The 15,500-nt window shown below is 39.2% G+C and overlaps 1 protein-coding gene across 1 annotated transcript in view; it reads right to left on the bottom strand.

The window, feature by feature from the left end:
• Positions 1–15,500, bottom strand: part of PDS5A (PDS5 cohesin associated factor A) — a gene marked incomplete at both ends in the record, with an annotated part of 138,454 nt that overhangs the window by 50,848 nt on the left and 72,106 nt on the right. Inside the window, 6 exons of the mRNA XM_080697069.1 lie at positions 4,848–4,987; positions 5,184–5,232; positions 7,502–7,583; positions 10,490–10,603; positions 11,738–11,889; positions 15,129–15,274. Coding sequence (XP_080553195.1) covers positions 4,848–4,987; positions 5,184–5,232; positions 7,502–7,583; positions 10,490–10,603; positions 11,738–11,889; positions 15,129–15,274 — 683 coding nt within the window. The remainder of the gene's footprint in view (positions 1–4,847; positions 4,988–5,183; positions 5,233–7,501; positions 7,584–10,489; positions 10,604–11,737; positions 11,890–15,128; positions 15,275–15,500) is intronic.

The raw sequence follows: 15,500 nt of genomic DNA, 5'->3' as shown, positions 1-15,500 counted from the left end.
CAGGAAGATAGGGTTTCAAAATTAAAATAAAAATCACACACACACAAAAAAACTGGACATGGTGGTAGTACTTGTACTTTCAGTACTAGGGAGGCTAAGACAAGAGGATAGCAGGTACACAGACAGCCTCAGCAACTTTTAGTGAGGCCCTCTGCAACTGAAACCCTGCTTTAAAATAAAAAATAAAAAAATAGGGCAGGACTGGGCGTGGCGGCGCACGCTTGTAATCCCCGAGCTTGGGAGGCGGAGACAGGAGGATAACACTGGTTCAGAGCAAGCGTCGCTGGCTTAAGAGACCCTGTTTCCAAATAAAAATATAAAAATAGGTCTGGGAGTGTAGCCCGGACATAGAAGGGCTTCTAGGAACCCCAGTACCTCAAAAAAAAAAAAAAAAAAAAAAAAAAAAGGCAGGGATATGTGGGGAAAGTGTGGCTTAGAGCAGGGTGGCCCTGAATTCCATCCTCAGTACAAAACAAACAAGTAAAAAAACAAAACCAGTGTGGGATGGGCAATTAGGAGAATATTCAAAAAGCAAATAAACATTGTTAAGAAAATTTTCAGATCCAGCAGGGCACAATTTATTTATTTACTTATGCTTTTTTTGTGGTACTAGTAATTGAACCTGGCGGTATTCTGAGTACATTTACAGTCCTTAGTTTTTTTTTTTTTAATTTGAAATAAGAACCCGCTTAGTTGCTTTGGCTGGCCTCTTACCTGTAAGCCTGCTTGTCTATGCTTCCCTATATCAGAGTTGTACGCCACTGTGTCATCTTGGAAAGACACAGTTAATGAATAAATAAGATAAGAGCTATGCACTCTCTTACAATTTTAATTATTTATACAACTTTTTTTGTTTATAACTTGAACATAATGATGGATTCAAATATGAAAGTCACTGTCTTAATTTATCCTAAAATCTGCTGGCATTACATCAAATAGCTCCTACAAAAATATTCTTGCCGCTGGGCATGGTGGCGCATGCTAAATTGCTGAGGCTGGTATTGAACCTGCAACCCTCTTGGGTTTACAAGCGTGTATCACCACACCCAGCTTATCCTTTATTTTGAAACAGGGTCTCACTAAGTTGTGGAAGGCCTCACTAAGTAGTTGAGGCTGTCCGCAAAATGTGATCCTCTGGTCTCAGCCTCCCAAATGCTGGGATTACAAGTGTATGCCACCATGCCCAGCTACAATATCATTATAAGAATCCTATGACATTGTTAATATTGATAGAGAAAATGAGAATGAGAAATACTAAGTTACTTACTACTTACTTATCTTCAATTACTTACTAAAGTCAGTAAATAGTACAGGTAAAATGCCAATTTAGGATTGTCTCATTAAATGTTGAATAAATAAGCTTCCTGGAAAATCTCAAAATTTGGGAACTACTGACATAGAAAGGCAACAGAACATGTAATAGAAAGCAGGAATGGAGATATGGCAAATATGATGCTCTTCTGTAGAATCAAGATGTGAAAACCCAAAACCTGAAGTCTAATGGGGGTCTAATACCACCCACCGTTTACCCTCTTGTACTGTATCACACCCACACATGTATTAATCAATAATATGTCTCTGTGGATATTCCTTCCTCAAGGTATTTTACTAAAATTAAGGGGAAGAGAATAATATAGCTCCATTTTCACTAACTGTATTTCTGAGCAATATTCATTTCTTGTGAAGAAATGGTAGTAAATATACATTAGGGGACTGAGAACTCTTAAAGGAGGAAGCAAAACAACACAGAATGACATGACAGTAAGTTTTACATTTATATTATTTTTCCTTCTTCTATATCAGAATTGAACATTCAGGAGAAAAGGACAAAGGCTATCAGGGAACATAAGTAACTAATACACAGTATCCCACTGTGGAAAGGACAAAATGGCAACAACTTGTAGCACTCTTCCTTAAACTGGCTTCTCACATTTCCTCCTTAATAGCCAGCCTGCCTGCTAGCCTGCCTGCCCGCCTGCCCGCCCTCCCTCCCTCCCTCCCTCCCTCCCTCCCTCCCTTCCTTCCATACTGAGGATGGAACCCAGGGGCATTCTACCTCCGAGATACATCCCCTACCCTATTTTTTATTCTTTTATTTTATTATTTTTTTCCTTGCCGGTCTGGGGATGGAATACAGGGGCATTTGACCTCTGAGCTACACCCCCTGTCCTATTTTTTATTCTTTATTTTGAAACAGGGTCTCACTAAGTTGTGGAGGGCCTAAATAGCTGAGGCTATCCACGCATCCTTCTTTCTTGGCCTCCCAAACGCTGGGATTAAAAATGTTCACCACCACGTCCCGCTTATTCTTTTATTTTTTATTTTTATTTATTTATTTATTTATTTTGGTGGTACTGGGGTTCCTGGAAGCCCTTCTACCTCTGGGCTACACTTCCAGACCTATTTTTATATTTTTATTTAGAAACAGGGTCTCCTAAACCAGCGCACGTGGCTGGCTTCGAACCTGTGTGATCCTCCTGTCTCCGCCTCCCAAGCGCGGGGATTACAAGCGTGCGCCACCACGCCCGGCGTTTATTCTTTTATTTTTAAAACAGGATCTCACTGAGCCGGGCATGGTGGCGCACGCTTGTAATCCCCGTGCTTGGGAGGCGGAGACAGGAGGATCACACTGGTTTGGAGCCAGCCTCGCTGGCTTAAGAGACCCTGTTTCAACATAAAAAGGTAAAAAAATAAGTCTGGGAGTATAGCCCGTGGGAGTGTATCCCGGAGGTAAAAGGGCTTCCAGGAACCCCAGTACCACAAAAAAAAAAAAAAAAAAAAAAACCAACAACAAAAACAAAAACAACAAAAAAAACAACAACAAAAAAACAGGGTCTCACTGAGTTGCAGAGGGCCTCACTAAGTAGTAGCTGAGGCTGCGCATGAACTTCAATCCTTTTGTCACAGCCTCCCAAATGCTGGGATTACAAGTGTGCACCACCATGCCTGGTTTCAATAAAACTCCTATGCTGCCGGGCATGGTGGCCCACGCTTGTAATCCCTGCGCTTGGGAGGCGGAGACAGGAGGATTGCGCTGGTTCGGAGGCAGCCTCGCTGGCTTAAGAGACCCTGTTTCCACATAAAAATGTTAAAAAAATAGGTCTGGGAGTGTATCCCGGAGGTAGAAGGGCTTCCAGGAACCCCAGTACCACAAACAACAAACAAAAAAACCAGACAAACAAACAAACAAACAACAAACAAACAAACAAAAAAACCCAAAAACCCAAATCAAACCAAACAAAACTCCTATGCTGAATAAAAGATAGCTGTTTTATGGTCTCAGACCACTTTTATATAATCTAGTCTTTACGGCATTTAATTATCAACATTAATTATTTTTAGGGGAGTTAGACATACTTAACTAAAATAATTCTTACTCATCTGTGTGTTCCCAAGCACAGTGTATGTCATATATGTGTAATTAGAGATGAGGAAAACAAGACACGATAATGCTGAATACCTTAGTAATGTTCATATTGGCAATAAATGGTACAGCTAAAATTCAAACTAAGATTGTCTCACAAAATGCTGAGTAAATGAGCAGATGTTTTCTTTCCTGATAGTATCAATGATGCTATTTTTCTATAAAATAAGGCAGCCAAGAATAGAACGAGCAGCCAGGCATAATGATACTCTGGTACTCCCAGTACTTGGGAGGCTGAGACAGGAAGATCGCAGGTTTGAGGACAGCCTCAGCAATTTTGAGATTCTCATCAACTTAGTGAGACCCTGGTTTCAAAAATTACAAAAAAATGGGGGGTGGCTGAGGGGGTATAACTCAAGAGGTAGAATGTCCCTGAGTTAAATCCTCAGTAAACAGCTGGGCGTGGTGGTGCATGCTTGTAATCCCCACGCTTGGGAGGCTGAGACAGGAGGATCGCACGGGTTCGAAGCCAGCCTCAGCTTAGTGAGGCTTTCAGCAACTTAGTGAGACCCTGTTTCCAAATTAAAAAAAAAAAAAAAAAAAAAAGGTCTGGGAGTATAGCCCAAAGGTAGAAAGCCTCTGGGTTCCACCCCCAGTACCACTAAATCCCCAGTAAACCACACACACACACATATACACACAGGAAGCCTCAGCAAATTAGTGACACACAAAAAATTAGAAGTTGGGCGAGGTGGTATACACTTTCAGTCCCAGTATTTGGGAGGCTGAAATAGGAGGATTGCAGGTTTGAGACCAGAAATCTACCTTATATATAAATAACATATATATCATTGTTATTGCTGATTTATAGATGGTTATTTCCATGTTAACATATAGTAGAAGAAAATGCATATATACATAGAATTTAGAAAACTGAAGTGACTGGTAAGTCGACTACATAAATATTCCTAAGGTTTTTTTTTTTTTTTGTAGTACTGAGGATTGAACTCATGGGCATTCTATTTCTAAGCTACATCCCCAGCCCAACTTTTTATTCTTTTTTTGAAACAGGGTCTCACTAAGTTGCAGAGGGCCTCACTAAATAGCTGAGGCCGTCCACGAACCGCAATTTTCCAGTCTCAGCCTCCCAAGTACTGAGATTACAAACATGCACACACTGGGCATCCTAAGGCTTTATTGGTGGTACTGGGGTTGGAACCCAGAGGCTTTCTACCTCTGGGCTATACTCCCAGACCTTTTTTTTTTTTAAATTTAATATTTTATTTGGAAACAGGGTCTCACTAAGTTGCTGAAAGCCTCACTAAGTAGCTGAGGCTGGCTTCAAACCTATGCGATCCTACTGTCTCAGCCTCCCAAGCGTGGGAATTACAAGTGTGCACCACCTAGCCCGGCCCTAAGGCTTTATTAAACACTCATTTCTATAAGTAAGTTAGAAACCAATGTAAGAGTGTAATTTACTAACCACACAGATATCTGCTTGTTTGCATGAACAGGTTGGGCTGATTAATAATTCCAATTGAGATCGCAGTTTTTCATCATCACCAAGAACTTGGTTAAACTTCTTCACAAAATCTTGTGCTTTCCCAGGATCCGGCAAATTCTCTATAAAATTAAAAGAATCTATTATGCAAGAAAAACATTTAAACACGAGTCACTAAAGAAAATCATATGAAGTAGTTCTTAGAAATAATTTTAAGATAAAATTTTTTTCTTAGCTTTAAATTTATAGTCACCTTGAGTAAACTTATGGTGTGTTTTAGGTTTATTATACACTTGATGGATAAATAAACATACTCACTTGCTATGGTCATCAGTTTTCCAAACATGGCAGAACAGTTAGCCTCTGACTGAAATTTAAAACACAAAGAACAATCAATGATATATGTATGAATACATTTCTGCAAGAGTAACAATACTCATTCCTGTATATCCTTCATAGTTAAAAGTGGTTTAACAAGCTGGGCGTGGTGGGGCACACTTGCATTCCAAGTCCTTGGGAGGCCAAGACAGGATTGCAGGTTCATAGCCAGCCTCAGCTACAAGACCTTATCTCAAAATAAAGAATAAAAGCCGAGCGTGGTGGTGCACGCTTGTAATACCCACTCTTGGGAGGCGGAGACAGGAGGATCGCACAGGTTCGAAGCCAGCCTTGCTGGCTTAACAGACCCTGTGTTTCCAAAAAGATATATAAAATAGGTCTAGGAGTATAGCATAGTGGTGAAAGGGTTCAATCCCCAGTACCAAAAAACAAACAAACAATCACCACGGCTAGGGTATAGCCCAGAGGTAGAAAACCACTGAATTTAATTCCCAGAACCTCAAACAACAACAACAGCAGCAGCAACAACAACAACAACAAACCTATCTACACACTAAGTTGACACCAAAGAATTACGGAGAACAAACAACTGTTGAGAAAAATAAAACAAAAGGAGTCACTTGCAGGAAGGTTATTAAAAAATTTACAGCTGACTAGAGACTGCACGAGTGGCCAAAACGTTTTACTATCTGGTTATTTCCAAAAAAGTTTATCAGACTCTGTTCCAACATCCATGGGTCCTTTGAGGAGTTTGTCTATTGTTCCCATACTAAAAGTTCATTCAAGTTTTCCACCCTGCCTTCCAGAAAACTGTGATACTCAGTACCACCTCTACATAGGAGAAGAATCATGCAATAGGAACAAAATTTTAACTGCATATATATATTTGATGATACTGAATATTGAACCCAGGGGCATTTTACCACTGAGCTACACCCCCAGCCCCATTTTTTTATTCTTTATTTTGAAACAAAGTCTCACTAAGTTCAAGAGGGCCTCACCAAGTAGCTGAGGCTGGCTTTGAACCTGTAATCCTTCTGTCTCAAGTACTGGGATTAAAAGTGTGCTCCACTACACCCCATGACTGCTAATATGTTGCCTTGAGGTACTGGGGATTATACCCATGGACATTCTGCCTCTGAGTTGTACCCTCAGGCTTTTAAATTTATTATTTTGTTTTAAAACAGTCTCATTAGGTTGATGAGAGTATCCTTAAGCCTGCAATCATCCTGTTCCAGCCTCCCAAATACTGGGGTTTCAGGTATGTGCTATCATATCTGGCTAATTTTATCTTGAGATTCGATTCTAAGTATTTTTAAACTTATAAGTTATATATAAACTCTTAGATTTTTTATTTTTTATTTTTTTGGCAGTATCAGAGTTGGAACCCAGGGACATTCTACCTCCAAGCTACACCCTCAGCCCTATTTTTAAAAAATCTTTATTTTGAAACAGGGTCTCACGGAGTTGACAAGGGCCTAAGTAGCTGAGACTGTCCTTGAACAGTGATCCTCCTGTCTCAGCCTCCCAAATGCTGGGATTACAAGCATGTGGCAACATGCCCAGCTAACTCTTAGTATTTAAAAGAGTGATGTGTGCATATATGCCTGTAACATCTTGTATTCCATTAAGATGTAGAACTACAATACACCAATAAAAAATAAAAAAATAAATAGGAAGGGGGGCGGGCATAGTTCAGTAGTAGAGTGCATACTTAGCATGCAGAAGGACCTGAGCTTGATCCTCAGTACCAATAAATACTTGATGAACTGAAAAATCACCATTTCATTGTACATGCCATAAAATAAGAGGTGGTTATATTAATTTAAAATAAAAATTTAAGTTGGGCATGGTGGTGCATGCTTGTGATTCCAGCCTTTGGGAGGCTGAGACAGGAGGATTCTGGTTCGCGGACAACCTCAGCTACTTAGTGAGGCTCTCTGCAACTTATTGAGACCTGTGTCAAAAATAAAATATAGGGCCTGGCGTAGCGGCACACGCTTGTAATCCCAGTGCTTGGGAGGCTGAGACAGAAGAATTGTATAGGTTCGAAGCCAGCCTCAGTTATGTAGTAAGAACCTGTTTCCAAATAACATATAAAATAGATCTGGGAGTATAGCCCAGAGGTAGAAAGCCCCTGGATTCCACCCCCATAAACATAATAAAGAAATAAAGAAAGAATAAAAAAATAGGTCTGGGGTGTAGCTTGGAGGTAGAAAGCCCCCAGTATTGGGGAAAAAAAAAAAAAAAAAAAAGAGAGAGAGAATAACCGGACTCTAAACAAATCATGAACTTACTGTAGGCTGCTTGTGCAAATCAAGCAGTTCACGTACATGACTTCGAAGCATGTTCTGACACTTCCACATTTCATTGAGAGCTCTGTAAACAGTTATAAATATAAAAAAAAACTCATCATTTGGCAATAGTGCAAGTTATTCCACTTTTAAACTTTTCTCATTGCATGGCACATATATGCTATTTTCCTACATCCACATAAAACTTTAAACAATTTATTAGAATTTAAGACAATATGGTATAAATGCTAAATAAAAGGCTTCTCATAAGAGGGTGGTTGTTGTTGTTGTTTTTTGGAATGGGAACTGAACCTAAGGGCATTCTACCCCCAAGCTACATACCTAGCCTGATTTTATTTTTAATTTTGAAAGAGGGTCTTACTATGTTGCTGAGTCTGGTCTTAAATTTGGTTTCCGCTGGGCAGGGTGGCGCACGCTTGTAATCCCCATGCTTGGGAGGTAGAGACGGGAGGATCTGGCAGGCTCAAAGCCAGCCTTGCTGGCTTAAGAGACCCTGTTTCCAAATAAAATATAAAATGGGTCTGGGAGGGTAGCCCGGAGGTAGAAAGGTTCCATCCCCAGTAACACCAACAAAAACAAAACAAAACAAAAAAACGTGGGATCCTCCTGTCTCAAATTCCTAAGTACTTGAATTAAAGGCATGTGTCACCATGCTTGGCTTCAAAAGAAGATTTTTTTCTTTGTGGTACTGGGGGTGGAACCCAGGGGGGCTTTCTACCACTGGGCTACACACCCAAACCTATCTTATATTTTATTTGGAAACAGGGTCTAAGTTGCTAAGAGCCTCACTAAGTAGCTGAGGCTGGCTTCTAACCTATGCAATCTTCTTGTCTCAGCCTCACAAGTGCTGGGATTACTAGTGTGCGTCACCATGCCTGGCTAAAAGAGGAATTTTTGATTTTCATTTTGGTGTGGTGCTACAAATGGAACCTGTGTGATCCTCCTGTCTCAGCCTGTCAATTAATGGGAGTATAGGCATGTTCCTCCACTCTTGGCTCAGCTAAAAATTCTTAATGACAGTACTAATTTACTTGTGTCTGTATTTAATTCACAAATATCAATTATATACATTTAGTGTATAAATCATGTCTTTACATATATGTGTACACACACGCACACTGAATTTACTTTATTTATTTATTTATTTTTGGTGGTACTGGGGGTGGAACCCAGAGGCCTTCTACCTCTGGGCTATACTCCCAGACCTATTTTATATTTTTATTTGGAGACAGGGTCTCACTAAGCTGCTGAGAGCCTAGCTGACGCTGGCTTCGAACCTGTGCAATCCTCCTGTCTTAGCCTCCCAAGTGCGGGGATTACAAGAGTGCACCACCATGCCCAGCTCTGAATTTACTTTATAAAACGCCAAAATGAACACACAAATATTGTCCTGGGACAATTTCAGTTAATGCCAATACTAAGTATTCAAGCAAACAAACAAACAAAAAAAAAATTAGGGATTGGGTGGTACTAGTATTGAACCCAAGAGCATTTATCACTGAGCTATACTCAGCCCTTTTTATTTTTATTTTTTTGGTGGTATTGGGGTTCCTGGAAATCCTTCTATCTCTGGGCTACACTCCCAGACCTATTTTATATTTTTATTTGGAAACAGGGTCTCTTAAGCAAGCTGGCTTCAAACCTGCGTGATCCTCCTATCTCTGCTTCTCAAGTGCGGGGATTACAAGCGTGCACCACCACGCCTGGCTTTATTCTTTAATTTGAAACAGGGTCTCACTGAGTTGCAGAGGGCCTCACTAAGTAGCTGAGGGGCTAACTGCGAACCACGATTCTCCTATCTCAGCCTCCCAAATGTTGGGATTACAAGCGTGCCACCACGCAGGGACTCTCTAAATTAGAGGATGGCTAGAACTTGTAACCCTCCTGCTTCAGCCTCTTGAGTTAACTGGGATTATATCCCTATAACTCCACAACCACCATCTCTAAGCAAAATTTACTAAAGGTAATCCCTTTCAATCTTAAAAATATTCTTGTTAGCTGGGCGTGGTGGTGCACGCTTTTAATCCCTGTGTTTGGGAAGTGGAGACAGGAGGAACGCGCAGGTTCGAAGCCAGCCGCGTTGCCTTAAGAGACCCTGTTTCCAAATAAAGTATAAAATAGGTCTGGGAGTGTAGCCTGGAGGCAGAAGAGTTTCCAGGAACCCCAGTACCACACAAAAAAAATCTTGTTAAAGGTGGGCATGGTGGCACATGCCTGTAGTCCCAGGACTGGGAAGGTGAGACAGGAGGTTTGAAGATTTGAGGACAGTCTCAGAGACTTAGTGAGACCTTGTTTCAAAAAATAATACTGGCTGTGGGATTACATGCTTGTAATCCCAGCACTTGGGAGGCTGAGGCAGGAGGATCACACAGGTTCAAAGTTATCCTCAGGTACTTAGTGAGGCTCTCAGCAATTTAGTAAGACCCTGTTTCAAATAAAATATAAAATAGATCTGGGAGTATAGCCTGGAGGTAGAAAAGCTCCTGGGTTCCACACCCAGTACCACAAAAAAACCAAACCAAAACAAAACCAATGGTGGGCTGAGGTTTACCTGCGAGGATTCAATCTCTAGTTCCACAAGAAAGAAAAAAATTTGTTCAACAATCATAAAAGTTATCTTATACAGAGTTTGATCAAAGAACCAGTACTAATTTCTAGGTTTAGTACTTAGTGTGGAAGGATAAAAAGCCAACAGTATGATTGTGACACCCATCACAGGTATTTTGACAGGGGGGCTTTGATGAATCTCTGAAACCATATTACAATGTAGTTGCAAATTTCTTATGAAAATAGGAATATCTTTGCTGTTTAATTATCTGAAACTAAAGCAAAATTTTTTTTGCAAATATTCGCCTTAGCTTCTTGATTCAAATATAATCAACAATCCCATCAAAAATAATTAATTAGATATGATAAAGTAATTTTATGAAATCTTTAAGAAATAATTCAGTCATCTGAAAAGAAACTTACTTAACAGCATTTGGATCCAAACTAGCATATAAATAATATAAGCACTTCATTCTTTCTTCTGTTTCCAGATTGTGGGGCACAAGATACTGAGCAAAAATTTTTTCTACCAATAGTCTAGAAAATAAGAAACACCCCCCAAAACACAATTATTCCATTTTCAAGAGTTATTTTAATCATTCTGTACTAGGATATCAAACTAATGGGGATAGCTATTTGCACATATACAATGAAAAACATTAGTAAACAAGTTCTTTTCCTTGGAAGCTTTTTCTGTAGTTATTTTTAAATTTAGAGACATAGTTTCTACCTCTGGCTTTAATTTATAATCTGTCATTATGAAACATATGTTCTAGAATGGTTAAGTGTTATTCCTAAACATAGGATGCTAGGCTGTTCTACCCATTCTCCAGCAGCTCAAAACTGTAACAAATTAGTCAAAAATCTGATTCAAGTACATAGTCAATTCCCAAGAAACTCATTAAATGCTGCAATTACAGTTTAGCTCCTTTCTCATGGCATGTTGTAAAAACAGGAGAATCTCTTTTCACATTACTTCCGGAAAAATGTGCACATTTAATTTTCCTTCTCTCTACACAATCTAAATTCCTTACAAACACTGGAATAACCCTTTTCCCCAAGCTTTTTGACTACTCAGTATCATTTGAATAAGAAAGCACAAGTCTTCATTAACCAAGAAAATACATATTGAGTGATATGCAAGAAGTCACTCTAATGTAATAAAAAATTGCAATGTATTTTACAAAAACCAAGTATCACCAGCACAATACAATATAGGATTGTAAGTATCATTCAGAAGATGAACTTAGTAATTATTGTACTGGTAGTTAAAGTGTTGCAAAAAGGAAAAGGAATCACTGAGACTTATCAAACACTGCTCTATTGCAGGCTCTAAACCAAGGTGCTTTACCATTCATTATTTTATTTAATCCACATGGCAGCCCTGTTGGAAGGGCATTTTCATTCTTCCTTTTTTGGTAAAATTGAGGTATACAAAAAATGAAATCATAAAGGGCAGGGTGAATAATTAGTCTCTGGTCTGCATGACTTCAAAATCCATGCCTCGTAATTATTATTATTGTTATGCTATTTACAATCTTGAATAGTATCTTATTTATAAAGAGTATGTTGAATATGCAAAAAGTGATTTCTAAATTTAGAAATAAAATTAAATAGAAATATTTTAAAAAAACATGCCTTACATTCAATCATTAATAACATATTACTCACTTGTCATCAATACTGTTCTGATAATAAATATGTAAAAGTTTATCCTTTATCCAGCTGACTTTTTCTGCAGCTTCCTTTCCTGCTTCACCATGAAGACAGTATTTCTTATAAAGCTGAGCCAGACCCATCATAGCTTCTTTTCTTACTCGCCACTAGAAAGTATATTTATTAGATGAGCAAGATACCAAACTGTATAATAATCTACAAAAACTGTCATGGCTTTACTCTGTCTTAATGTGTGCAGATATACACTCAGGAGCATAGTTTTTCTTTTCATGAACCATTTTTCTTTATCAACTTTTTTTGGGGGTGGTACTGGGGATCCGGGAAGCCCTTCCACCTCCAGGCTACACTCCCAGACCTATTTTATATGTTTTATTTGGAAACAGGGTCTCTTAAGCCAGCACAGTTGCTTGATTCTCCTATCTCTGCCTCCCAAGTGTGGGGATTACAAGTGTGCGCCACCACATTTATCAACCATTTTGAATTTGTTCCTAGTCAGAAGCCAGACTTATATCTAAAAACTTGATGGCCTACTTTGAGAAGTGATTAAATATAAAAGACAAATTGTGTTTAAATATAAAAGACAAATTGTATTAATTGACTCTACAAACAAAAGCTCAATTGTAGAAAGTGGTGTTTGGTTCCTAGTTTCTTTTTGACGTTAACCAAGAATAAGAAGAATAAAGTTCAGTAACAAGAATTCTGGAACTACAAAGCTGAAAAGAATCTTGATAATCATCTTAATTTAACTTATTTTTTGCCGTACTAGGGATGGAACCCAGGAGCATCCTACCTCTGAGCTTTTAGCCCCAGACCTATTTTTTACTCTTTATTTTGAAACATGGTTTCACTGAGTTGCAAAGGGCTTCACTAAGTAGCTGAGACTATCCTGCAAACTGCCACCTGTCTCAGCCTCCCCAAACCCGGGATTTACAAGCTTGCACCGACACCGGGCTTAACTTCCTTACTTTGAAGACTTAAAGGGCAACTGAGTTACCTACCCACATTCTGGTTAGCAGAAGACTCTGGGATTTCTAGAGGTTGGCTGGGAAGAATAACTCGCTATTCTCTTTGGTTTATTGAAGTGAGACCTATAGAATTTTTGAGTATCTTCACCCTCCCCATTTTGATGGTGATACCAGGGACTGAACTATATCCCCGCCCTTTTATTTTGAAATAGAGTCTCTAGGATTGCACAGCTGACCTTGAATTTGTGGTCCTTCTGTCTCAGCCTCCCAAATTATTGGTTTTATAGGCCTGAACCACTAAGCCCAGCTCATTTCTCATTTTTAGTGTACTTAGTGGACAGAATGAAACTCTGTTCCTATAATATAGATAACAGATGCCTTTGGACATCTCTTAAAACCAAAAATGTATACAATGAAACCAAAGATTATATTGGCCAGGCGTGGTGGCGCACACTTATAATTCCCGCGCTTAGGAGGCGGAGACAGGAGGGTGATCACGCAGGTTTGAAGCCAGCGTAGCTGGCTTAGGAGACCCTGTTTCAAAATTTTAAAAAAGTATAAAATAGGTCTGGGTGTGTAGCCCGGAGGTAGAAGGACCCAGGGGCATTTTACCTCTGAGACATACCCTCAGTCCACATTTTTTTTTTCCTTTATTTTGAATCAGTATCTCGCTAAGATGTGGAGGACCTCACTAAGTAGCAGAGGCTGGTCTTGAACCTGCTATCCTTCAGACTCAGCCTCCCAAAGACTTGGATTACAAGTGTGCACCACTATGCCTGGCTAAAATGGTTAGAACTTATTAGACCAAAATCCAGGCCTGCAAATATCTAGTAGGTGCTACTATGACCCACTAATGTATGTTAGGAAAAGTCATTTATTCAACTTTTTGAAACTCTGAAACATCAGTGTCATCTTTCCTTTTTTCTTTTTTTATGGTACTGGGGGTGGAACTCAGGAGCATTCTACCTCTGGGCTACACCCCCAGCCCTGTTTTTTATTCTTTATTTTGAAACAGGGTCTCACTGAGTTGCAAAGGGCCTAAGTAGCTGAGGTTGGCTTAGAACCCTGATCCTCCTGTCTCACCTCCCAAATGGATCACAGCTGAGTGACATTTTTCTAAGAGGATATTATAGGACTGGCAGTAAGTTAATTGGGAAAAGTGTTAACCAAACACTATGTGGAGAGTGATTTTTTAAAATTTAAGCCAAAAGAAAGATCTTAAAAGTTAGATTTATTGATACAGATGAACATTAACCTTTCACAATTATTTTTAAAATGAGAACAAAAAGACTATCTTCTGCTATATCTCAAAACCAATTGATTCTTTACCCAGAAATTATGGCTAAACGACTTGTTTCCAGAGGAAGCTGTTTTTCAGCAATGCCAAATAAAATGACACACTGCAAGGAAATTGCTAAAGATATTATTAGCAAGTAGATGCCTCATAGGCCTGGTTTGCATGTCTGTATGTTGCTTATGATTGGCAGCGCTATTCTTTAGCAACTGCTACTGCTGTTCTTAGCATTACTTTTCCTTTCCAATCCATTTACCTAACTATATCCAAAGGAGAAAATAGTACAAAAATATAAACACATAACTATTTCTGCCCTTAGTTTGGCACAGCATTTGGCATCACTTCCTTAGGAAGCATGATACTTTAGTTCAATGAATGACAGAGATAGTAGTAAGTGAAAAATGCTTCTTTTTTGGCATTACTGGGGATTGAACCCAGGGGCATTTTATTAAAACTATACCCCTAGTCCTTTTCTATTTACTTTGAAACAGTATCTCACATTGTTGAGTCTTGGTGCATGGCTAAGGCTATCTTCATACCAGCAGTCATCTTGTCTCAGCCTCCCAAGTACTGGGATTATAAGCATGTGCCACCACACCCAGATGGAAGACCCTATATTTCCCCCCTGGGATTGAACCCAGGGGCATTCTACCTTCAAGCATCACCTCAGCACTATTTTTTGTTTGTTTGTTTGTTTGTTTTGAAACAGGATCTTGCTAGGTTGCTGAGAATCTTGATAATTGATGAGGTTGTTCTCGAACCTGCATTCCTTCTATCTCAGCCTCCCAAGTACTATGCCTGACTGGAATAATAATTCTGATTATGGAAAATAATACTGATTATAGCTAGGCATGGTGGCATGAGCTTGTAATCCCAGTATTTGGGAGGTCGAGACTGGAAGATCACAAGGTTGAGGCCAGCCAGAGGTACTTAGTGATGCCCTCCACAACTTAGTGAGGCTGTTTCAAAATAAAAAATAGGGATGGGGGTGAGAGTTGGAGGTATAATGCCCCGGGATCAATCCCCAGTAGTGCAAAAATAAAGAAAAGATAAAAGAATACTGGTTGTACTTAGCAAACAGTTTAAACACAGTAAATTTGGGAGAATAAAATTCCTCAGATTTTACCCGTTTATCCAGTGTTCTTTCCCTTACAAATCCAAGCAACTGATCATTAACTAAGGCAAGGTCTCTTTTGGCTGCGGTTATTATAGTAACAATTACATCATGACGAATAGCTTCTTCTGGATCATGTGATCTAACCTTCAAATATTCTGTAAAGAGAAGAAATACTTAAGGTAAATGTTAGGTATGTAATTAGTCATGACTCAGAATTACAGAAAAAACACTAAACTTTTGTTCACACTGAAATGTCTGTAAAACGCAGCATGAATTAAAATCACTTTTAAGACTCTGTAATAATCATAAAACGACTTGTTACTACGCACTGCACACCTTAGTAATGCATTTGAATAGAAAAGTCAAATCACAACACAATAC

The sequence above is a fragment of the Muscardinus avellanarius genome (genome assembly GCF_963383645.1).
Source record: "Muscardinus avellanarius genome assembly, chromosome: 6".
NCBI classification, from domain to species: domain Eukaryota; kingdom Metazoa; phylum Chordata; class Mammalia; order Rodentia; family Gliridae; genus Muscardinus; species Muscardinus avellanarius.
This window is presented reverse-complemented; position numbering and strand designations above follow the sequence as displayed.